We start from the raw sequence: 27,054 nt of genomic DNA, 5'->3' as shown, positions 1-27,054 counted from the left end.
GTTTTATAGTGCTCTTGATGCGGGTGGTGACGAGGTGCAGGTGCGTGTGATTAGTAATCAGGTGAGGTTGATCGAGGGAGCTGACTGGCGGGAGAGCCTGGCCGTGCTGTTACAGTACCCCCCTCTCCACGGCCTGCTCCTGAGGGCCGACCCCGGCGTCGTGGTGGTCTGCCCCGACCCCGTGGGGCTGGAAGTTCCGGATGACTAGCGTGGAAGTCCTCTAAGAGCATCGGGTCAAGAACATCCTCTCTGGGGACCCAGGAGCGTTCCTCGGGGCCATACCCCTCCCAGTCGACGAGGTACTCCAATTTACCACCATGGCGTCGGGAATGTACGATCTCCCGGACCCTGTAGACGGCACCTTCGTCAATGATGAGCGGGAGAGGGGGTTCCTCGACCGGACCAGGCTCTGGGGAAACAGAAGGGAGATATGGTTTAAGTAGTGACACGTGAAAGGTGGGATGAATTCGGTATTGTGGGGGTAGTTGGAGTTTGTAGGTGACAGGATTGATCTGCTCGAGGATGGTAAAGGGGGCAACGAATCTGGGACTTAGCTTACGGCTGGGCAGGCACAGACGAATGTCCCGGGTGGACAGCCACACCTTCTGTCCGGGCAGGTAGGTGGGAGCGACAGAACGACGGACATCGGCAGAGATCTTTTGTCTGCGCACTGCCTGCTGTAATTGATGGTGGGCAGCGTCCCAGACTCTCTCGCTCTCCCGGAACCAGTAATCCACTGCGGGGACTTCGGAAGGTACTCCCGACCAAGGGAAGCGCGGGGGCTGGTAGCCGAGTACGCATTGAAAGGGCGTGAGTCCAGTAGCGGCTTGGCGCAGGGAATTCTGCGCGTACTCGGCCCAGCCCAGGAACTGGTTCCAGGAGTTCTGGCGGCTATGGCAGAAGGTTCGCAGGAAACGGCTGATGTCTTGAATCTTGCGTTCTGTTTGTCCGTTGGATTGAGGGTGGTAGCCGGAGGTTAGGCTTACGGTCACACCTAGGAGGGAGAGGAAAGCCTTCCAAACCCGTGAGATGAACTGGGGTCCTCTATCAGATACTATGTCCTCCGGGATGCCATAGTACCTGAAGATGTGGTTGAAGAGTAATTCGGCTGTTTGTAATGCTGTAGGTAGACCGGTGAGGGGGATTAGGCGGCAGAATTTGGAGAAACGGTCTACTATGACAAGGATGCAGGTGAATTTGTCGGAAGCAGGCAGGTCAGTGATGAAGTCCACCCCTAGATGTGACCAAGGACGATTGGGTATGGGTAATGGGAGGAGTTTACCAGCCGGGAGATGACGGGAGCTTTTTGAAACGGCACAATCTGGACAACCCTGAACGAACCTTCGCACGTCCCTGGCCATGTTGGGCCACCAGAAGCGTTCGTGTAGCAGCGAGAGAGTCGCGTTGGCCCCTGGGTGGCCAGTACCGAGGGATGTATGAGTGGAGAATATGAGCGGAGTCCGTTGGGTTCTGGGTACGTATTGCCGATCTGGGGGACAGCCCGGCGGATTGGCTGGGGGATTATCAGAGGCAATGGATGGAGAGGACCATTGGATGGGACTTGCGATAACCTTCGTGGATAAAATACCCTCTGGTTCTTCCAAACCTTCCTCTGGGGCATGGACCCGAGACAGGGCATCAGCCTTCAGGTTGCGCGGTCCAGGGCGATAGGAGATCTGGAAGTCAAAACGGGTGAAGAATAAAGCCCATCTGGCCTGGCGTGGGTTAAGACGTTTAGCGTCCCGTAGGTACTGGAGGTTCTTATGATCGGTAAGAACCACGAAGGGATGGGCTGCCCCCTCCAACCAATGCCTCCATTCCTCTACTGCGAGCTTGATGGCCAGAAGTTCTCGATTGCCGATGTCATAGTTCCTTTCCGCCGGGCTGAGTTTACGGGAATAGAAGGCGCATGGATGGAGTTTGGGAGGCGTCCCCTGCTGCTGAGATAGCACTGCTCCTACGCCAGTGGTAGAGGCGTCAACTTCCACGACAAAAGGCAAATCTGGGTCTGGGTGGACTAGAAGAGGTGCGGTGGTGAAAGCTTGTTTCAGTTGGTGGAAGGCAGTGGAGGCTTGGTCGTTCCACTTCAAGGTTTTAGAGCCGCCCTTTAATAGATCTGTGAGTGGACTGGAGATTGTGCTGTAGTGGGCGATGAATCGGCGATAAAAATTGGCGAACCCAAGGAAGCGTTGAAGCTCCTTGATGGTGCTGGGCTGTGGCCAAGAGGCGATCGCCTCCACCTTCCTCCTGTCCATGCGGACACCACCACTGTCGATGACATATCCGAGAAAGTGAACGCTGTGTTGATGGAATGTACATTTTTCTGCCTTGAGGAAGAGATGGTATTTCCGAAGTTGTTGGAGGACCTCCGCAACGTGCTGGCGATGTTCGGCCAGGCACCTCATTCATGAAACCTTGAAAGACTGAGGGGGCGTTGACTAGCCCATAGGGCATAACCCTATATTCATAATGGCCTGTGGGCGTGATGAAGGCAGTCTTCCATTCGTCTCCCTTTCAGATTCGAATGAGATTATAGGCGCTGCGGAGGTCCAGTTTAGTGAATATGGTGGCGCCGCGTAGTTGTTCTAAGGCTGCAGGGACAAGAGGAAGGGGATATCTATATTTGACAGTGATGTCATTGAGCTTACGATAATCGATGCAAGGACGGAGGCCACCGTCCTTCTTGGCCACGAAGAAAAAGCTGGAAGCAGCAGGGGAGGTGGATGGTGTGATATATCCTTGATTGAGTGCTTCCTCAATGTACTCCTCCATGGCCTTCTGTTCAGGGAGAGAGAGAGGATAAATCCTACCCCTTGGCACTGACTCACCCGGGAGCAGATCAATGGCACAGTCCCATGGTCGGTGTGGTGGTAATTGAGAGGCCCTCCTGGGGCAGAAAACGTCGCTGAGGTGGTGATACTCAGAGGGGATATCGATTGACTGTAGGGCGGCAGGGCTCTCGATAGTGGTGGCACACAGTGGAAGGGAGTATTGGGCTTTAGGCACGGGCTGTGGTAATTGTGGGAAGCAGCGCGGGAAGCAGCAGTTACCCCATTTTATAACCTCGCCGGTGCTCCAAGACAGGTTTGGGTTATGCTGCACGAGCCAGGGGAGACCCAGAATGATGTCAACACCAGATTCTTCCAATATCAAAAGGTGAATTTCCTCTTGGTGGAGCAAGCCTATGCGTAATTGCAGGGGACCCACACAGCGATTGATATGGCGGCGTGAGAGGGATTTACCTGTTATGGATTGGATTTGAAAAGTGGTTTCTGTGGCGGTGGTCTGGAGCCGGAGTTGTTTGCAAAGGTACCCCACGATGAAGTTCCCCGCTGAGCCGGAGTCGATGAGGATGGTAACTGGCAGAGAACGGATACCAATGATCAGTTGAGCTTTAGTGGTGAAGGGTTTCATTTTAGGAAAAGTGGGTCTCAGCCCGCTTACCGTCAGACGGGTAGGACGGATGGGACAGTCTTGGATCAGATGCGCTCTGTCTCCGCAATACAGGCATAAGCCCCGCTGCAAACGGACTGAACACCTCACGAAAGTGGGTAATAAATTGGGCGTATGAGTGAGTCGCGGGACCTGCTTGGGTCATAATGGTTTCTGCCCACTTCAATGCGGGACCCGTGAGGGAGGTGATTACAAATGTGATCTTTGCCTGCATCTTTGTGAACATCTGGGGGTGTAGATCAATGGTGAGCGAACACTGCATAATGAAACCGTTGCACTCCCCTGGTTCGCCAGAGTAGGGCGCTGGTCGGGCCATGGGACTGGCGAAAAGCACAGGTGAAGAAGAACTGACGGTAGTTGGGTTAGGCGGAGCCGGTGGTGGTGTGGAAGGCATCGAACGGGCTAGGAGCCTCTTCAAGGTGTCCACTAGTTCCTGGAAAGGATCCGGTGTGCTCATGGTGCTTACAGTCTTGTGGTCCGATCTTCTGTTACGAACGCAGCCAGACAACAAGGGTAAGTAAAAACACTGTGACTTTTATTTATAGGTGCGGGTGCTGGAGATCGTGGAAAGAGGTGAGTGGCTTCCAAGTGGACTGTTTGGATGTGTCCGATAGTTGTTCTGACTTCGGCTTCCTGCTTTACAGGTTCGAGGTTCAGGGCAGAGGATGAGGACCGGAGTCCGAGGGCGCCGTTCTCAGAGGAGGCAGGTCTGGAGATAGAGGAGACAACGAGGCGGAGAACAGGAGGTAAGTCTAAGAGGTAAATGTATATAGGGTATACTCATCGATCCGTGGGATGCGGGAGTAGAGTCCACGTTGTACAAACGAGATCGGACACTGGCGTGAAGGTGGTGAGTGGTTTTATAGTGCTCTTGATGCGGGTGGTGACGAGGTGCAGGTGCGTGTGATTAGTAATCAGGTGAGGTTGATCGAGGGAGCTGACTGGCGGGAGAGCCTGGCCGTGCTGTTACACACTTAAGCTATTCATAATTTTTCTCCATGTAAATATCATATATCAATAAGCTATTCATAATTTTTCTCTACCTCATATTGCTGCTATTCAAACACCCTGTACAACTTTTTGCACATAATTTTTGCACATTCCTCTTATTACTATTTAAGTCAACCACATACTGACCTGCACATTTATATTTTTTATCTTATCTTATTTTATTCTTTTATTTTATTTTATGTTTTGTACTTCTCCTTCTTAATATTTGTATTCTATATAATTGCACTGTCCTTGGAGCGGACCTGACCTACATTTCACTGCTGGTTATACCCTGTATAATTGTGTATGTGACAAATAAAAACTCTTGAATCTTGAATCTTGATAATCTCCTTCGATCTGGGGCTCCACGCAAGATCTCACCCCGTGGGTTCAAAATGATCACAAGAACAGTGAGCAAAAATCCCAGAACCACACGGGGGGACATAGTGAATGACCTGCAGAGAGCTGGGACCAAAGTAACAAAGGCTACCATCAGTAACACACTACACACAGTGCCAGACGTGTCACCCTGCTTAAGCCAGTACATGTCCGGGCCCGTCTGAAGCTTGCTAGAGAGCATTTGGATGATCCAGAAGAGGATTGGGAGAATGTCATATGGTCAGATGAAACCAAAATATAACTTTTTGGTAAAAACTCAACTCATCGTGTTTGGAGGAGAAAGAATGCTGAGTTGCATCCAAAGAACACCATACCTACTGTGAAGCATGGGGGTGGAAACATCATGCTTTGGGGCTGTTTTTCTGCAAAGGGACCAGGACGACTGATCCGTGTAAAGGAAAGAATGAATGGGGCCATGTATCGTGAGATTTTGAGTGAAAACCTCCTTCCATCAGCAAGGGCATTGAAGATGAAACGTGGCTGGGTCTTTCAGCATGACAATGGTCCCAAACACACCGCCCGGGCAATGAAGGAGTGGCTTCGTAAGAAGCATTTCAAGGTCCTGGAGTGGCCTAGCCAGTCTACAGATGTCAACCCCATAGAAAATCTTTGGAGGGAGTTGAAAGTCCGTGTTGCCCAGCGACAGCCCCAAAACATCACTGCTCTTGAGGAGATCTGCATGGAGGAATGGACCAAAATACCAGCAACAGTGTGTGAAAACCTTGTGAAGACTTACAGAAAACGTTTGACCTCTGTCATTGCCAACAAAGGGTATATAACAAAGTATTGAGATGAACTTTTGTTATTGACCAAATACTTATTTTCCACCATAATTTGCAAATAAATTCTTTAAAAATCAGACAGTGTGATTTCCTGGATTCTTTCCCCCCATTCTGTCTCTCATAGTTGAAGTGTACCTATGATGAAAATTACAGGCCTCTCTCATCTTTTTAAGTGGGAGAACTTGCACAATTGGTGGCTGACTAAATACTTTTTTGCCCAACTGTATCTGCAATATATTTAAAGTGTACCTAAAGTATACTTGCAAAAATTCCACTTTAACACAATCAAATATACTTCAGTATATGTTTAGTTGGACTTCAGCACTACTTTCACACAATTAAAGTGCATTAAGTGTGTGGCGACGCCCTGGTGAGGAGTACCAAGAAAATTGTGTCTTGCCTACAGTCAAACATGGTGGTGGTAGGATCATGGTCTGGGGCTGCATGAGTGCTGCTGGTACTGGGGAGCTGAGGTTCATTGAGGGAAACATGGATTCCAACATGTATTGAGACATTCTGAAGCAGAACATAATGCCCTCCCTTCAGAAACTGGGCCGAACGGTGAATTCCATGCCCAAGAGGATCAAGGCAGTACTAGATAACAATGGTGCCCCTACAAAATATTGACACTTTGGACACAGTTTTGGCATGTTCACTTAGGGTGTACTCATTTTTGTTGCCAGTTATTTGGACAATAATGCTATATGTTGAATTATTTTTAGAGAACAGTATATTTGTACTTCTATACAAGTTGAACATTGCCTACTCTAAAATGTATCCAAGTTTCATTTGTGTAGTATAGTCCCTTGAGAAGATATACTAAAATTGTTGCTGAAATGTGAGGGGTGTACTCGCTTTTGTGAGATACTGTATATTGCTGCACACAATACACATATAGAAACTGGACAACTGATAAAAATTTTGGATTATTACCTCTACCATGGTTACACATGTGATGTTGCAGCGATATGTTGTCATAAATATGTTGCATTTGGATGATCCAGAAGAGGATTGGGAGAATGTCATATGGTCAGATGAAACCAAAATATAACTTTTTGGTAAAAACTCAACTCATCGTGTTTGAAGGAGAAAGAATGCTGAGTTGCATCCAAAGAACACCATACCTACTGTGAAGCATGGGGGTGGAAACATCATGCTTTGGGGCTGTTTTTCTGCAAAGGGACCAGGACGACTGATCCGTGTAAAGGAAAGAATGAATGGGGCCATGTATCGTGAGATTTTGAGTGAAAACCTCCTTCCATCAGCAAGGGCATTGAAGATGAAACGTGGCTGGGTCTTTCAGCATGACAATGGTCCCAAACACACCGCCCGGGCAACGAAGGAGTGGCTTCGTAAGAAGCATTTCAAGGTCCTGGAGTGGCCTAGCCAGTCTACAGATGTCAACCCCATAGAAAATCTTTGGAGGGAGTTGAAAGTCCGTGTTGCCCAGCGACAGCCCCAAAACATCACTGCTCTTGAGGAGATCTGCATGGAGGAATGGACCAAAATACCAGCAACAGTGTGTGAAAACTTTGTGAAGACTTACAGAAAACGTTTGACCTCTGTCATTGCCAACAAAGGGTATATAACAAAGTATTGAGATGAACTTTTGTTATTGACCAAATACTTATTTTCCACCATAATTTGCAAATAAATTCTTTAAAAATCAGACAGTGTGATTTCCTGGATTCTTTCCCCCCATTCTGTCTCTCATAGTTGAAGTGTACCTATGATGAAAATTACAGGCCTCTCTCATCTTTTTAAGTGGGAGAACTTGCACAATTGGTGGCTGACTAAATACTTTTTTGCCCAACTGTATCTGCAATATATTTAAAGTGTACCTAAAGTATACTTGCAAAAATTCCACTTTAACACAATCAAATATACTTCAGTATATGTTTAGTTGGACTTCAGCACTACTTTCACACAATTAAAGTGCATTAAGTATAACAGTTGTTCCAATTTGACAGACTTTAAGTATACTAAAAGTACAATTGCAGGGTGTTTTTATTAAGCACATAAATATGTAAATATATATATATATATTAACATGAAATAAATGCATTTCAAATACTTTTTGGTATATTTATTTTTCACTAGGGTGGTATACACTACTGTTCAAAAGTTTGGGATCAGTACATTCTTTTTTTTAAATAAATTAGTACTTTTATTTAGCAAGGATGTGAAATTGATTAAAAAAAGTGTTAGTAAAGACTTGTATTATTAGATAAGATTGCTATTTTGAATAAATGCTATTCTTTAAACTTCTAGTATAAGATGATTGCACAGTACTGTATATCATGGCCATTGTATCATAAATGTGTAATAAATACTGTTATAATAATAAAATATTTATTTCTAAAGCTATGTTTTGTTGTGTTTGTGTGTGTGTATGGTTGTGTTACAACTAGGCAAAGCTGCACTTGATAGATTAGTACAGCCACAGCTGTAATAAAAATAAATTTATGATAAAATAGTTTGCCCATTAACCATCTAAACACTGTTGCTTTTTGTTGTCTGTAGGATAAAGAAGTGTAAGAATTACTATGAGGTACTGGGTATCAGAAAAGATGCCAACGATGAGGAACTGAAAAAGGCCTACAGAAAACTGGCTTTGAAATTCCACCCTGACAAAAATCGTGCACCAGGAGCAACTGAGGCTTTTAAAAGTAAATCTGTCTCTGAATCACCATATCCAATACATTTTAAAAAGTTGATGTACATAAAATATAAAACAATGAATGCTGTGTTTGTTCTTCTACAGAGATTGGAAATGCTTATGCAGTGCTCAGTAACCCAGACAAGAAGAGGAAGTATGATGTAAGTGGAGGAGAGGATCCCAACAGCCCAAGTAACAATGCTCATGGAGGATTTGATTTCCACAGAGACTTTGAGTCTGATATTACACCTGAAGATCTCTTTAACATGTTCTTTGGAGGAGGCTTCCCCTCATGTAAGCCATTTTGTATAGATCAAATATACACATATAAAGCGCTTTTTTCCACATAGACAAATCTTCACAAAATTCACTTTATAAATTCTGGTTGGTACGCTGTAAAAAGTGGTAAGTTGACTTAACTTAAAAAAATTGAGGAAACCTTTGCCTTAAATTTTTTAAAGTAAATAATAATAATAAAAAAAAAATTAAGTGAACTTGACAATTCACTTAACGTATTTTTTTAATTATCATTTACCTAATAGTTTTAAGGCAACGGGTTTCCTCAATTTTTTTAAGTCAACTTATCACTTTTTGGATTAAGTTAAGTCAACTTATCACTTTTTACAGTGTAGGGGGGATTGTATAGGGTTTTAAGAGGGCTGGGTGTTATACAGTATCTCACAAAAGTGAGTACACCCCTCACATTTTGGCAACCATTTTAGTATATCTTCTCAAGGGACAATACTATAGAAATGAAACTTGGGTATATTTTAGAGTAGTCAATGTGCAACTTGCCTAGCAATGAAGATTTACTGTCCTCTGAAAGTAGCTCAACATAGAGCCAGTATTGTCAAAAAAGCTGGCAACAAATGTGAGTACACCCTAAGTGTTAACAGCTATACGTCGTTTAACTATGCAAAGCCACATGTCCTATTCATCATGTTCATGTTTTTGTCTGCTTTACAGGACCATGCAAATTTGTGTATCGTGTATTAGAGCAGTTAAAATTTGGTGCTTTGAGAACAATTCTCTCATACTGACCACTGGATGTTCAACATGGCACCTCATGGCAAAGAACTCTCTGAGGATTTGAGAATTAGAATTGTTGCTCTCCAGAAAGATGGCCTAGGCTATAAGAAGTTCGGTAACAGCCTGGAACTGAGTTACAGTACAATGGCCAGGGTCATACAGAGGTTTTCCAAGACGGGTTTCACTCGGAACAGGCCTCGCAAGGGTGGATCAAAGAAGTTAGGTCCTCGTGCTGTGCTTCAGGTGCAGAAGCTGGCTTCAAAAAACAGATGCATGAGTGCTGCCAGCATTGCTTTAGAGGTTGCAGAAGCAGAAGGTCAGCTTGTCAGTGCTCAGACCATACGCCACACACTGCAACAAGTCGGCTTGCATGGCCATCATTCCAGAAGGAAGCCTGTTCTGAAGCTGGCTCACAAGAAAGCCTGCAAACTATTTGCTGAAGGCAACCTCTCTAAGAGCATGAATTACTGGAATCATGTCCTGTGGTCTGATGAAACTAAGATAAACTTGGCTCAGATGGTGTCCAGCATGTGTGGCGACGCCCTGGTGAGGAGTACCAAGAAAATTGTGTCTTGCCTACAGTCAAACATGGTGGTGGTAGGATCATGGTCTGGGGCTGCATGAGTGCTGCTGGTACTGGGGAGCTGAGGTTCATTGAGGGAAACATGGATTCCAACATGTATTGAGACATTCTGAAGCAGAACATAATGCCCTCCCTTCAGAAACTGGGCCGAACGGTGAATTCCATGCCCAAGAGGATCAAGGCAGTACTAGATAACAATGGTGCCCCTACAAAATATTGACACTTTGGACACAGTTTTGGCATGTTCACTTAGGGTGTACTCATTTTTGTTGCCAGTTATTTGGACAATAATGCTATATGTTGAATTATTTTTAGAGAACAGTATATTTGTACTTCTATACAAGTTGAACATTGCCTACTCTAAAATGTATCCAAGTTTCATTTGTGTAGTATAGTCCCTTGAGAAGATATACTAAAATTGTTGCTGAAATGTGAGGGGTGTACTCGCTTTTGTGAGATACTGTATATTGCTGCACACAATACACATATAGAAACTGGACAACTGATAAAAATTTTGGATTATTACCTCTACCATGGTTACACATGTGATGTTGCAGCGATATGTTGTCATAAAGGCTTATTTAAAAAAATTTTAAGCCTTGCCAGTTTAACAATATTAAACTGGAAGAGGTAGACTGAACTGGGCCATCAGACCATCAGAGCAGAGCAGGCTCTCAGAAAGGAGGGGTTTAGAGACACCGGATCCTTAAACCATTACAGACAATGTGAGAAAATTGGTGATGCTGCAATGTACACTGCCTCTCAAAAGTTTGGGATCAATAAGATTTTTTATGTTTTTAAGGGAGTCTCTTCTGCTCATCAAGGCTGTATTTATCAAAAATACAGAAAAAAACTGTAATATTGTGAAATCTTATTGCAATTTCTAATATTGGTTTCCTATTTTAATATACTTTAAAATAGAATTTATTTCTGTGACGCAGCGCAGAATTTTCAGCATCATTACTCCAGTCTTCAGTGTCACATGATCCTTCAGAAGTCATTGTAATATTCTGATTTATTATGAGTGTTGAAACTGTTGTGCTGCTTCATATTGTTTTTTGGAACATGTGATACTTTTTTTCTTTGATTCTTTGATGAATACAAAGTTAAAAAGAGCAGAATTTGTTAAAAATAGAAATCTTTTCTAACAATATAAGTCTTTACTATGACTTTTATTAATTTAAAGGGGTCCTATTTAGGGATGTGCGAAAACAAAACAAAGCTCGTTTTACTTACTCGGACCATGCGCATTTGTTCAGTGAATTTAACATGTTAATGTGGTCTGGCGAAAGATGGGACTAGAGGCGATTTTGCACTTGAAAAAAAAAAAAAAACGCGCTCAGCAGGAACTGAAGTCACAGGCACGCAAAGAGATAACTACAAGCAAGCAGACCGTTTCGAAAAGAGCCTGAAAATCCCGCACCACTACCGAAGTGGGTCTTCGTTTAGAGCAGTGCTTCCCAAACCAGGGGGGTCGTCAGGTGATACACAGCAGCCAACTGTGTATCACCTGACGAATAAATATGTTTTATTTATTTTTTCCTTTTTATTCAAAACATTCCCAAACGCATTAACTATATCATGAAATATCTTGATTCTCACCTTTATAGATTGTTAATCTATAGTGGGTGATGGTCTAATAATGTAATCTATTAACTAGGCTATGCATAAAAATTTATGGGTGTCATGCCATAACATATTTTTAAAATAATGTTATGGCATATTTTCCGTTGGCGGGATTTATTTTAATGATATTCTAATGGGCCGCTTTGTGATATCACAAACACCGGAAAACAACGCTGTAGCCCAAACAAGTCGTTCGTTGTTGTTCTTGAAAAGGGATTTTTTTTTTTTAACTAAATATCTCCCTTTGGAGTGGACTTTGAGATTTGTAACTTTATAGATCTTTTTATGCCCAAACATACACACTACACACTGACTAAAATTCAAAAAGTGAAAAAGCTTAATAGGACCCCTTTAAAATAACAGTTTTCTATCTTAATATACTTAATATACTACAAGTGTTTGTGTGGAGTATGGAAGCTAAATATTAGTGCGCTCACTGCATGACTTAACTTGGAGGTGTAGGTGAAATCATTTGCATTCAACTTAAAATACTCATAAATTAAAATAACTTAAAATACTTAAATGTTTTTGGTCATACAGATAATAGTAACAAATCTTACAAGAGTAACACATTTTTCATTCATTGTATATTCATTTGTGTGCACTCACAATAACAACAAAATGTTGTGCTTTTGTAAAATAATGAAAGCAAACAGGGTGCGCTCTCTGCCGTCTAGGTCTTTGTGAATGTGAAACTCCATGCTTGCCTCACAGACATGAAAATTATGTCTACAGAAAGTGAAATGTATACTTTTAAATGAACCAAATTCAAATGGAAAACAAATATGTTTAGATTATGTAATCCCTATGAAATGTACATGTCCACTGTGGAGATGATGAGTCAGTGTCGTCAACTTTGTCGCAGTTGCCAAAAATATGGAAAACTGCCAGACATCTCTAGCAGGACAGAAAGGGAGACCTTCTGCACCCTCAACCACCTAAGAGAGGACTTATCATTGGACTAAGGGTTGACCCTCACCATCACAAAAAAGTGTAGGAAATGACTGCCATAAAAATTCCTTCAGATCTCTGGATGTAACAGCAGTGGCTGAAATAAAGAAAGGCCACAAAGATTTGAATTTATTAAGGGCAAGCCCCTTGAGATGCTACATCTCATTTTCAAGATATATCCAAATCCATTGATACATAGGTTTGGAGACATATAAAAGATGTAAACTACAACGTATTCATGTCACCCTCAGATAAAGTACAGTTGACGTTGATGGCCATTGACTGTTACTATAACAGTTGCAATATGCAATACTATATGCAATATATGCAGATGATTTATCAGCAGCAACAGAAACAACCCGTTCTGAGTCTCCGGTACATCCAGAGAGACAGTAACAGATACAGTGTTCTGAGTTTCTGGCCTGATGAGGAAAGGGATTTCAAGAAAGCTAAGGTTCAACTCAGCTCTTGAGTAAACCTTCTATATCGCACTTGGCTGCCCTTCAGTTGCAAAGGACCCAGCAGTGACGGAAAGCAGCGCAGCCCAGTCCACATAGGACCTCTGCCTTGGCAGACACTGCCTGAAACACATGGCTCCTTAACGACGCAGCCAGGCTGTAAAGAACCCTTTGAAGACCCATCTGACCCAGCTGCCTGGTCCGTGCTCTAAGGACCCATTCGGCACAACAGAAGTTCAGCATCGTCCAGGTTCGTGCATCAGTGGCTACCGGAACGCAACTCTGTGCCCTCCCCACTGCACGCCTTTTATTTCGGCCTGCCTAAGGCACACCTGTGCAATTATCATGCTGTCTAATCAGCATCTTGATATGCCACACCTGTGAGGTGGATGGATTATCTCGGCAAAGGAGAAGTGCTCACTAACACAGATTTTGACAGATTTGTGAACAATATTTGAGAGAAATAGGCCTTTTGTGTACATAGAAAAAGTCTTAGATCTTTGAGTTCAGCTCATGAAAAATTGGGGCAAAAACAAAAGTGTTGCGTTTATAATTTTGTTCAGTGTAGTTTAATGTTACACCTTCTTATTTACAATAAAACAAAGCAAAGAACAAGTGTCTTATCATTTATTATACTACATAGCATTATACATCAGTAGTTGTTGACTCCTTTTTGTAGTTTTAAATAATGATTTATTGATTTGATATTTATTTGCCGCCATCACGGCTATGCTTCTCCGTGCCGCTTCTTCTTCGGCTTTTGCTGTGGTGCTGCGGGTTACACAAGCAACATGCCCGTGGACACTGCAGCTAGCGGTCCACATGTGTACTGCACGTCGACGTTATATTATAATATACATTATATTAAAGTATAAATGAAAATCGGCGCACAGCTTACGGCGTAGAGGCTACGGCGTAGGTCAGACGCAGAAGTATAAATTGGGCTTTATGCCTGTTTCACACCGCAAGCATGAGTGGCGCAGAAGCGGTGTGTATGCAGAGCCCATTGTGCTTTCATACTGTTGCAGCTGAACTGCGGCTTGTACTGCAATACGGACGAGTAGTCATTTCTGTCATATTTTCCAGCGTTCTCCTCCGAACACTGTGTGCCATGTGCCCTGTGTTTATGTATAATGTTGTTTTTTGTATTAAGGTGCGTCTATTGTATTGTTTGTTTAGTAATTATCGATGTGAATTGATTTGAGACACGCTGTGAGATCCAAGACAAATTTTGGAAAGAATTCCAACAATAAAGTGTAATCGGATTTAATAATTGAATTGAAAAAGTAATATTAAAGCTAACAAATACCTAGTTTTATTCATTTAACAGACCTTTGAAGTTTAGACAAAAATTTGTGGAAGTGATGTTTTTGTGCTTTTTATTTTTTCATATGGTGATTGTGAAACATGAAACACATCACTTACATGATTTTATGGTGAAATTTGTTATTTTTAATGTTAATCGGATCAATTTTGATCAAGAACAATGCACTGTTACTTTAATTCAGCGTAAGCGTCGCAGCAAAAATAGACTCGGCGCCGAAACGATCGTGAATGCTGCTCACGCGACGCTCCTGCTTGACGCTCACGCGCTGCTCCCGGTGTGAATGCACGCATTTGTTAATCTGTACAGCAAAGAAAATATGCGCTGCTCACGCTTGCGGTGTGAAACGGGTGTTAAACTGAAAAAATTAATCGCCTGCGTTAACGCGCTAATTTTGATAGCGCTTATATACAGGTCCTTCTCAAAAAAATTTGCATATTGTGATAAAGTTCATTATTTTCTGTAATGTACTGATGAACATTAGACTTTCATATATTTTAGATTCATTACAACACAACTGAAGTAGTTCAAGCCTTTTATTGTTTTAATATTGATGATTTTGGCATACAGCTCATGAAAACCCAAAATTCCTATCTCAAAAAATTTGCATATTTCATCCGACCAATAAAAGAAATGTGTTTTTAATACAAAAAAAGTCAACCTTCAAATAATAATTATGTTCAGTTATGCACTCAATACTTGGTCGGGAATCCTTTTGCAGAAATGACTGCTTCAATGCGGCGTGGCATGGAGGCAATCAGCCTGTGGCACTGCTGAGGTGTTATGGAGGCCCAGGATGCTTCGATAGCGGCCTTAAGCTCACCCAGAGTGTTGGGTCTTGCGTCTCTCAACTTTCTCTTCACAATATCCCACAGATTCTCTATGGGGTTCAGGTCAGGAGAGTTGGCAGGCCAATTGAGCACAGTAATACCATGGTCAGTAAACCATTTACCAGTGGTTTTGGCACTGTGAGCAGGTGCCAGGTCGTGATGAAAAATGAAATCTTCATCTCCATAAAGCTTTTCAGCAGATGGAAGCATGAAGTGCTCCAAAATCTCCTGATAGCTAGCTGCATTGACCCTGCCCTTGATAAAACACAGTGGACCAACACCAGCATCACTGACTGTGGGTACTTGACACTGGACTTCAGGCATTTTGGCATTTCCCTCTCCCCAGTCTTCCTCCAGACTCTGGCACCTTGATTTCCGAATGACATGCAAAATTTGCTTTCATCCGAAAAAAGTACTTTAGACCACTGAGCAACAGTCCAGTGCTGCTTCTCTGTAGCCCATTTCCTGCACACGCCTGTACACGGTGACTCTGGATGTTTCTACTCCAGACTCAGTCCACTGCTTCCGCAGGTCCCCCAAGGTCTGGAATCGGTCCTTCTCCACAATCTTCCTCAGGGTCCGGTCACCTCTTCTCGTTGTGCTGCGTTTTCTGCCACACTTTTTCCTTCCCACAGACTTCCCACTGAGGTGCCTTGATACAGCACTCTGGGAACAGCCTATTCGTTCAGAAATTTCTTTCTGTGTCTTACCCTCTTGCTTGAGGGTGTCAATGATGGCCTTCTGGACAGCAGTCAGGTCGGCAGTCTTACCCATGATTGCGGTTTTGAGTAATGAAACAGGCTACGAGTTTTTAAAAGCCTCAGGAATCTTTTGCAGGTGTTTAGAGTTAATTAGTTGATTCAGATGATTAGGTTAATAGCTCGTTTAGAGAACCTTTTCATGATATGCTAATTTTTTGAGATAGGAATTTTGGGTTTTCATGAGCTGTATGCCAAAATCATCAATATTAAAACAATAAAAGGCTTGAACTACTTCAGTTGTGTTGTAATGAATCTAAAATATATGAAAGTCTAATGTTTATCAGTACATTACAGAAAATAATGAACTTTATCACAATATGCTAATTTTTTGAGAAGGACCTGTATATATGGGTGTGTGAGAGAGGAGGGGCCTCGGCATTTAAACAGCGGCGGTGATGAGGCATTCTGATCAGGTGCGCATCATCACACGCTGCCAGCCCTGGCTGTTTCAGCGCCCCTCCTCTCTCACACACCCACTCCCATCAGTATATATATATATATATATATATATATATATATATATATTATATGTGTGTGTGTGTGTATATATAAATATATATATATATATATGTATGTATATACACTCACCGGCCACTTTATTTGGTAAACCTGTTCAATTGCTTGGTAACACAAATTGCTAATCAGCCAATCATATGGCAGCAACTCAATGCATTTAGGCATCTAGATGTGGTGAAGACGACTTGCTGAAGTTCAAACCAAGATTCAAGATTTTTATTCATCACATACACAATTATACAGAGTATAACCAGCAGTGAAATGTAAGCCAGGTCCGCTCCAAGGACAGTGCAATTATATAGTATACAAATATTAAGAAAAAGAAAAGTAGAAAAAATAAAAGAATAAAATAAAATAAGAGATAAAAAAATATAAATATAAATGTGCAGGTCAGTATGTTGTTGACATAAATAATAATATAACAGGAATGTGCAAAAAAAAGTTGTACAGGGTATTTAAATAGCAGCAATATGAGGTAGAGAAAAATTATGAATAGCTTATTGATATAGTGATATTTACATGGAGTCAGGTGATGTTATGACACAGAGTTAGAGTTTAGGAGCCTGATGGCCTGGGGGAAGAAGCTCCTCCTAAGTCTCTCGGTTTTTGCCATCAGGCTACGGAAGCGTTTACCAGATGGAAGCAAAGTGAATAGTCGGTTACCAGGATGATTTGAGTCCTTGATGATTTTGACAGCTCTATTTTTGCAGCGTTTGAGGTATGTCCTGCAGAGAGGGGAGAGCAGACCCTGAGATGCGCTCAGCTAAGCACACAGCTCTCTCCGAGCATCAGAATGGGGAAGAAAGGAGATTTAAGTAACTTTGAATGTGGAATGGTTGTTAGTGCTAGACAGGCTGGTCTGAGTATTTCAAAAATGGCTGATCTACTGGGATTTTCATGTCAGAGGTCAGAGGAGAATGGGCAGACTGTTTAGAGATGATAGAAAGGCAACAGTGACTCAAATAATCACTCGTTACAACCAAGGTATGCAGAATACCATCTCTGAACGCACAACACGGCAGCCAACAAATCTGCAGCAACTGCGTGATGCTATCATGTCAATATGGACCAAAATCTCTGAGGAATGTTTCCAACACCTTGTTGAATCTATGCCACGAAGAATTAAAGCAGTTCTGAAGGCAAAAGGGGGTCCAACCCGGTACTAGCAAGGTGTACCTAATAAAGTGGCCAGTGAGTGTATGTATGTATGTGTGTATGTACTGTATATATATATATATACAGTGGGGCAAATAAGTATTTGATACACTGACGATTTTTCAAGTTTTCCCACTTACAAAGAATGGAGAGATCTGTCATTTTCATCATAGGTACATCTCAACTGTGAGATTTTTGAATAATTCATTTCCATTTTATTGCATGAAATAAGTATTTGATACAATAGACAAATAGAACTTAATATTTGGTACAGAAACAAATTGCAATTACAGAGGTCAGACGTTTCCTGTAGTTCTTGACCAGGTTTGCACACACTGCAGCAGGGATTTTGGCCCACTCCTCCATACAGGTCTTCTCCAGATCTTTCAGGTTTTGGGGCTGTCGCTGGGCAACACGGAGTTTCAGCTCCCTCCATAGATTTTCTATTAGGTTCAGGTCTGGAGACTGGCTAGACCACTTCAGAACCTTGAAATGCTTCTTACGGAGCCACTCCTTAGTTGCCCTTGCTGTGTGTTTGGGGTCATTGTCATGCTGGAAGACCCAGCCATGACCCATCTTCAATGCTCTTACTGAGGGAAGGAGGTTGTTGCCTAAAATCTTGCGATACATGGCCCCATCCATCCTCCCCTCAATACGGTGCAGTCGTCCTGTCCCCTTTGCAGAAAAGCACCCCCAAAGCATGATGTTTCCACCCCCATGCTTCACGGTTGGGGTGGTGTTCTTGGGATTGTACTCATCCTTCTTCTTCCTCCAAACACGGCGAGTAGAGTTTAAACCAAAAAGTTATATTTTGGTCTCATCTGACCACATGACCTTCTCCCATGCCTCCTCTGGATCATCCAGATGGTCTTTGGCAAACTTCAGACGGGCCTGGACATGTGCTGGCTTGAGCAGGTGGACCTGTTAGTGTGTTACTAATGGTAACCGTTGAGACTGTGGTCCCAGCTCTCTTCAGGTCATTGACCAGGCTGATCCCTCACCTTTCTCAGGATCATTGATACTCCACGAGGCGAGATCTTGCATGGAGCCCCAGTCCGAGGGAGATTGACAGTCATCTTGAATTTATTCCATTTTCTAATAATTGCACCAACAGTTGTTGCCTTCTCACCAAGCTGTTTGCCTATTGTCCTGTAGCCCGTCCCAGCCTTGTGCAGGTCTACAATTTTGTCCCTAGTGTCCTTAGACAGCTCTTTGGTCTTGCCCATAGTGGAGAAGTTGGAGTCTGATTGATTGAGTGTGTGAACAGGTGTCTTTTATACAGGTAACGAGTTCAAACAGGTGCAATTAATACAGGTAATGAGTGGAGGATAGGAGGACTTAAAGACAAACTAGCAGGTCTGTAAGAGCCAGAATTTTTGCTGGTTGGTAGGTGATCAAATACTTATTTCATGCAATAAAATGGAAGTTAATTATTTTAAAATCATACCATGTGATTTTCTGATTTTTTTTTTTAGATTCTGTCTCACAGTTGAGGTGTACCTACGGTGAAATTTACAGATCTCTCCATTCTTTGTAAGTGGGAAAACTTGAAATATAGGCAGTGTATCAAATACTTGTTTTCCCCACTGTATATATATATATATATATATATGTATATACAGTGGGGAAAACTGTATATATATATATTTAGATGCACCTGTATATATATATATATATATATATATATATATATATATATATATATATATATAGGTGCATCTAAAAAATTATTAGAATATGGTGAAATATGTTTTTTTTGTAACTTATTTCAAAAAGTGAAACTTTCATATATTTCGTAAACGATTCATTACATGTAAAGTAAAACATTTCAGAAGTTTTTTTTTTTGTTGTTTGTTTTAATTTTGGGTGGCTGTTTACAGAGTGCTGAATCAAAGCATATTAAATGCAAAGTTGACTGGAAGGAAGAAATTGGGTAGGAAAAGGTGCACAAGCAACAGGGATGACTTGAGACTTGTCATTTTGTCATTTTCGCAAACTTGAGAATACTGTCAAGCAAAGCCGATTGAAACACTTAGGAGAGCTTCACAAGGAGTGGACTGAAGCTGGAGTCAGTGCATCAAGAGTCACCATGCTCAGACGTCTTCAGGAAAAGGGCAACCAAGCCACTTCTGAAACAGAAACAACGTCAGAAGCATCTTACCTGGGCTAAGGAGAAAAAGAACTGGATTGTTCCTCAGTGGTCCAAAGTCCTCTTTTCAGATAAAAGTAAATTTTGCATTTCATTTGGAAATCAAGGTCTGGAGTCTGGAGGAAGACTAGAGAGGCACAGAATCCAAGCTGCGTGAAGTCCAGTGTGTAGTTTCCGAAGTCAGTGATGATTTGGGGTGCTGTGACGTCTGCTGGATTTGGTCCAATGTGTTTTATCAAGTCCAAAGTCAATGCAGCTGTCTACCAGGAGATTTTGGATCACTTTATGCTTCCATCTGCTGACAAGCTTTACGGAGATGCTGATTTCCTTTTCCAGCAGGATTCTGGCACCTGCCCACAGTACCAAAACTACTTCCAAGTGATTTGCTGACCATGATATTACTGTGCTTGACTGGCCAACCAACATGCCTGACCTGAACCCCATATGGAATCTATGGGATATTTTCAAGAGAAAGATTAGAAACAGTCAATCCAATAATACAGATGAGCTGAAGGCTCAATAGTGCCTCAGCAGTGCTACAGGTTGATCGCACACCTAACTGATGCTGTAATTTGTGCTAAAGGAGCCCCGACCAAGTATTGAGTGCATAAATTAACATACTTTAAAGGTAGGGTAAGCGATTTCTGGAAGCCAATGTTGATATTTGAAATCACCAAAACAAACATGCCCCTACCCCAAAAGGTTCTTGCCCCTATTTTGATAGCTCCACCCCACACATACACATACACCCCACTATAGAAGTCATTATAATCAGTGATACTGTCTACACTGGATGCTGCGGGGCGCGACAAATCCCGACAGAAAACTGCTGCCGCATTCTATTTATGACGTGCTGACACAACTTTCAAATTATTTTCAACGGTCAATTTATTGCGTCCAGTGTAGGCAGACTTTAGCTGTTGCGGCTCGGCACGTCCGGTGTAGACACAATGTTACTCACCTATTGAGAAGAAACAAAGCAACCTCGGTGTCCGATCGGAGGCCGTCTGCTCTTTGAGTTCTCTCCAGCACTGGAAAGCTGATCCAATATTTACACGGGTCCTACTTCTTGCCTTATCATTCCGCAGATGTTTTCCTCTTTTGTTTTTTTTTATCCGCCATCTCTATCTTTCTGATGCTTGGCTCGGCTGTTCACTGAACGCTCTCTCCTCTGCATCATGATGATTGAACGCTCCTTACTGATGATTGGCTACAAGTTTGTTTTGGTACTCAGCCTTTCTGTTTTGCAAATCCTTTTTTTGATTGATCTTAGGAAATATATTTTGAGATACTGGATTTTTTACTTTCATGAGCTGTAAGCTCTAATCATCAAAATTAGAACAAAAAAACATTTGTAATATTTTACTTTTCATGTAAATATCATATCTAGAATATATGAAAGTTTCACTTTTTGAAATAAGTTACAAAAAATGAACTTTTTCATGATATTCTAATTTTTTTTTGATGCACCTGTATATATAGTCATGGTCAGAAATATCGGCACCCTTGATAAATATGATCAAAGAAGGCTGTGAAAATTAATCTGCATTGTTAATCCTTTTGATATTTTATTTAAAAAAATCACAAAAATCTTGCTTTTCATTGGATAATAAGAATTTAAAATGGGGGGAAATATCATTATGAAATAAATGTTTTTCTCAAATACAAGTTGGACACAATTATTGGTACCCCTAAAAATTCTTATGATTAAAATATCTCTGAAGTATATTCCCATTCATATTCACAATTTTGAGAACTCCAGGGTGATTATGAACATGAATTTATTCAGCCATGGCTTCCTGTTTCACAGAAATATAAATAGGAGGGAAAACAAAGCCCAAATTCCCATTCATATTCACAATTTTGAGAACTCCAGGGTGATTATGAACATGAATTTATTCAGCCATGGCTTCCTGTTTCACAGAAATATAAATAGGAGGGCAAACAAAGCCCAAATTCCCTTAATCATCCATCACAATGATAAAAACCATAGAATATATTTCTGATGTGCAGTAAAAGATAATTGACCTTCACAAATTAGTGAAGTGGCTTTAAGAAAAGAGCTAGAGCAGTGAAAATTCCCATTTCCACCATCAGGGCAATAATTAAGAATTTCCAATCAACATTATATGTTACGAAACTGCCTGGAAGAGGATGTGTGTCTATATCGTCCTAATGCATGGTGAGAAGGAGAGTTTGAGTGGCTAAAGACTCTCCAAGGACCACAGCTGGAGAATTTCAGAAAATAGTTGAGTCTCAGGGTCAGAAAACCTTGTCAAACAGCACCTACATCACCATATGTTGTTTGGGAGGGTTTCAATAAAAATTCTCCTAGCTCATCCAAATACAAACTCCAGCATATTCAGTTATCAGACACGACTGGAACTTCAAATGGGACTGGCTTCTATGGTCAGATGAAACTAAAAAAATAGCTTTTTAGCAGCAAACACTCAAGATGGGTTTGGTGAACACAGGGATAAAAAGTACCCCATGTGTACAATGAAATATACTGCTGTATTTGTGATGTTGTAGGCCTATATTTCTGCTGGAGGTCCTCCTGGACATCTTGTTTAGACACATGGCATCATGGATTCTATCAAATACCAACAGATAAAAAATCAATAAGTGACTGACTCTGATTGTTGGAAATCTTATAATGGCCATGTTTGGATCTTCCAACCGTACAATAGTCCAAACACAAACCTCAAAAACAACACAAAAATGGGTCACTGAGCACAAAACCAAGCTTCTGCTATGGCCATTCCAGTCTTCTGACCTGAACCTTATAGAAAATGAGTGGGGTGAACTGAAGAGAAGAAGCACCAAAGTGGAGCTGGGAATCTAAAGGGTCTGGAGTGATTCTGGATGAAGGAATGGTCTCTGATCTCTTGTCAGGTGTTCTCTAACCTCATCAGGCATTATAGGAGAAAATTTTGAGTTGTTAAACTGGCAAATGGAGGTTTTAAAAAGTATTGAATAAAAGGGTGCCGTTAATTGTGGCCAATGTGTATTAGAGAAGAACATTTATTTCATAATGATATTGCCCCCCATTTTACATTTATATCCAATGAAGGGTTACATTTTTGTGAATTTTTTAATATATATATATATATATATATATATATATATATATATATATATATATATATATATATAATATTATTTTTATTTTTATTTTTTATTTCATTTTTGAAGAAAAGTAAAGCAATAACAGCATTCGAATGGTACAACGCTTCAAATGGTATAATGTCCAATGCACTCTCAGTCCATTGTGTCTGTGTTTGTGGTTTTTCAGAAATCCATTGCAGTAGTATGCAGCGCCTGGCAGTAAATAATAAAATTTTGACCAACTGAATCTTAGAAGAGCCCTAGGTGTTGTATGAAAGAATCCCCAAAATACAGACCAATTGGTCAAGGTCCAAATAGATTCCCAATATGCTATCAATCTCTTGAAGAACATCTGAACAGAATTTCTATATATGAAAACATAACTTTATTTTAATATTAATTGAATTGGACCCAGGATGATTCTGAAAGAAAGCTACTGTTCCTGTAGTAACGTATCGGTTACATACGTAACCCTCGTTCCCTGATGGAGAGAACAGAGACATTATGTAGTAACGACATTAGGGGTTAACTCAGGAGCCCCAATCATTTCTGATTTTAAGAGAAAACTCCAATGAAATTTGGCTAGTGGATTTTGCATGCTGAGCCACTCCCTGTGCATATGTGAAGTGAAGTGACATTCAGCCAAGTATGGTGACCCATACTCGGAATTCGTGCTCTGCATTTAACCCATCCAACGTGCGCACACACACAGCAGTGAACACACACACACCGTGAACATACACCCAGAGCAGTGGGCAGCCATTTTATGCTGCAGAGCCCGGGGAGCAGTTGGGGGTTCGGTGCCTTGCTGAAGGGCACCTCAATCGTGGTATTGAGGGTGGAGAGAGCGCTGGACATTCACTCCCCCCACCTACAATTCCTGCCGGCAGGAGACTCGAACCCGCAACCTTCGGATTACAAGTCCGACTCTCTAACCATTAGGCCACGACTTCCCAGGCAACTATGAAGAGGTATGAAGAGGTGACATGTGCATCCACTCATTCAGGTTTTACGCTGAGGAGGCGAGAACATGTCCCTTGCAACCTGCGATGGTTCGAGGTTGTGGCATGGGGACATAACGTCTCCGTCCCCTACATCACGGAACAAGAGTTATGTATGTAACCAAGATGTTCCCTATCTGTCGGTCACTACGAGTTATGCTGTGACAACATTAGGGGTCCATGGAAAGCGCCACAACCTGAACACGTCACAACCCTGTGGCGCTACAAATCTTGACAAGCAGCCGTGTGTCAGACAAATGCTACATAAGGGTTGTAACCTTCCCAATGCCCCAACGCAAATTCGTTGACCTTGTCACCTGCAGGGACCAAAAAGGAGAGTACATCGCTGCTGGGGATAGCCATGCTGCTGTTCCTACCACAGAAAATATTTTCTCAAGAGAAGGGATTTCAACCTTCATGAAAGGTGCTTCAAGTCTTTCCGGTTTGTTGTTTACAGCTTGGCGATAACGATGAGGAAGCGAGCCTTCCAAGGGAAGGATGCTACGGAAGCCAAACCTTACCCGTAGGGAGGTATCATGTGGAGACATATGGAATGGTACTCTGAGGCAGATCCTACCTGCAATCAGGAAGGAACGACTGCCAGCAGAGGCTGACGGAATGGTCAGTCAAAGGGAAGACACGGGTTCACCAAGAGGGAAACCTTACCGTGGAAGAATACACATATGGGATCGCACAAAGGGAGTCAAGCCATATGGACACCTAGCCCAGTACAGGGACACTGGGCCTGGAATCAGAATGCTCTGCCCAGTCTGACTGCCAGGGTAGCTGGAGGATACTCAACCAGGGTTCGCCGTCTGGGGAACTCTACTGGAGGAGGAAAAAGGCGATCACATCCCCAGGTGAGGGGGAATGGCACAGCAAGCGTGACACCGACTGGTCCTTCTTGCTAATTACCTATTATCCAACACATGGGAAGAAACCGGCTCGACGCGGAGAAGGTAGAATGTCGCAAAAGTGTTCAGTGTCGCCCAGCCCGCAGCTCTACAGATGTCTGCCAGAGAGGCGCCGTGTGCCAGCACATAAGGAGGAGACGACACTCCATGTGGAATGAGCCCTTACCCCCAGGGGGCACGGTTTGCCTTGGGAAATGGTACGTCAACGTGACGGCATCCACTATCCAGGTCCAAACACAAGGCACTCTACACTCACCCAAAAATGCTTGGAGGTCCCCGACCCTCTTGATGGAAGTGAAGCGCGGTCAGGAGCTCTGTCTTAGCAGACAGGAATTTAAGCTTGACTGAACTCAAAAATTAGGTATGACGCAACACAATCAACCACAAATAGCAGCATAATGGGTTTGATTTGATTCGTGCAATATCTGATTTTGAACCTTAAAAAAGGTTCCTGTTTTGTTTCAGGTGTAATTTCCACATGGAATTATTTTGTGTGGTGGAAAGCTAATGTTTACCCCAAACTAATACTAGAAACTAGGAAATTTCCAGTAGTGGAAAAGGACAAAAACTCTGATAAACATGGAAAAGATGTCTCTTATCAATTGTAATGTTAATGTGTCACATCTGGTTAGGTGTGTGGGGAACTGAATATGTGATTTTGTGTTTCTTCAGCGAACACACATGAATTCACTAATGGCAGAACATACAGTCACCATATGGATGAAACCAGAAGAGAGAGAGCGGAGGAGAGGGGAGATGTATGAACATGTATATTTTTTCTCGCTCGATCTTCATGAAAACATGGTCCTCAAATTTTGTTTGAGCAGTATTGCCAAAAGTGCTGATATTTTTTGTATTGGTATGAGTGTCTTGTGTTGGCAGAAATGTATTTGTTTATTTCTGAATACAGCGTGGTGCAAAGATTCTTGTGTTGTCAAGAATCACAAAGAGAGTGTTGTCTCTTTACTAGTGAGAAAATGGGAAGTCCTGAGAAAGCTTTTGGTCTGTGTATTGCTTGGTGACATGCGAACCTAATAAATCTTAAGCTATTATTTGCAATAATTTTGTTGCTGTAAAATAAAAATATGAACTGGCCAATTTATGTCATTTTGTTGGCACTATTCCAGTCAGAATGGAAGTTATTTTATAGTAATTACTTATTTATAGAACTATTGCATAAAAACAATATCACAGTCGAATACTGAATTGGCACAGCTGTGAAGACTTGCAGCACAAGGCCATTCCAATATTCAGTATTGCTTGTGTGTGTAATTGTGAGATATAAACACGTTATATAGTGCTTTTTTCCCAAATATCAGAACAATTGTGAATGTGATATCACGAATGTGATACAGCTCAATAGAAAAGTTAATATTAACAAAGTACATTTTAGACACAATTTTGCCAATTTGTCTGTTTTTGCTTTGCCAAACGAAAATAGCTCCAGACAACACCACTGCAGAATTAACACGGTTGTGTTTTGTTCCTGAATGTACCATATTTGTCCATTGTACCATCCATAATTAGTCCCTTGTTTTGTTCAGAATAATATTTTGAACAAATCTGTTAAAAAAAATATGGTCACACTTTATATTAGGTGGCCTTAACTACCATGTACATACATCATAAAATAAGTACAATGTACTTATTGTGGTCATATTGTATTGTAAAATGCTTTTGCTGCTATTGAGGTGGGATACGGGTAAGTTTAGGGACAGGTTCGGTGGTATAGGTAGGTTTAAAGGTGGGTTGAGGTATAAGAGATAGGTCAACAGTGTAATTATAAATTCATTTCAATGTAAGTACATAGTAGTTTAGGCCACCTAATATAAAGTGGGACCAAAAATATTTAATGGCTTACTTAATGGCAATCACTTATCTACAGAAAGAGCAACAGAAACATCCCCACTACTGGAACACACAAATATAGTTTGTGTGCTACAAACGGTAAAAAAGTCCCAATGCTGTTGGACTAGTACTGTAAATCAGCACTCTTGGAACGCTACTTAACCAATCAGATTTGAGGACTGTGGCTAACTCTAATTACAGACTAGGTGCTTTTCACACATAAGATAGTAAACCCTGGGTCATTCTACACCCCAGGTAAAAGGAATCATGTGTTATCATGCTTCACATTTCACACTGCTCATAAAATACTTTGGGTTAACTGAGTATTTATAAGCTGACATTTCACTGTACATTTCTAAACCCTGGGTTAACATTTTTATATATGCATATGTGTGGTGTCAGAATCACTGATTGGATAAACGTAGCACTCAACCTTTTTGCATAATGGCTCTAGCATTGCACATCATTAAATGATATATTTCAGACTGTACTATCACATATTTTTCTGAATGGACTTT

The 27,054-nt window shown here is 41.8% G+C and overlaps 1 protein-coding gene across 1 annotated transcript in view; it reads left to right on the top strand.

Moving 5' to 3' along the window:
* dnajb14 (DnaJ heat shock protein family (Hsp40) member B14) overlaps nt 1-27,054 on the top strand; it is a 98,306-nt gene that overhangs the window by 52,352 nt on the left and 18,900 nt on the right. The window contains exons 3-5 of the mRNA XM_079423488.1: nt 8,148-8,293; nt 8,389-8,577; nt 25,361-25,446. Of these exons, the coding sequence (XP_079279614.1) occupies nt 8,148-8,293; nt 8,389-8,577; nt 25,361-25,446 (421 nt within the window). The remainder of the gene's footprint in view (nt 1-8,147; nt 8,294-8,388; nt 8,578-25,360; nt 25,447-27,054) is intronic.

The sequence above is a fragment of the Barbus barbus genome (genome assembly GCF_936440315.1).
Source record: "Barbus barbus genome assembly, chromosome: 8".
In the NCBI taxonomy this organism is placed as follows: Eukaryota; Metazoa; Chordata; class Actinopteri; order Cypriniformes; family Cyprinidae; genus Barbus; species Barbus barbus.
Note: the sequence above shows the minus strand (reverse complement) of the source record. Positions and strands in the feature narration are given on the sequence as shown.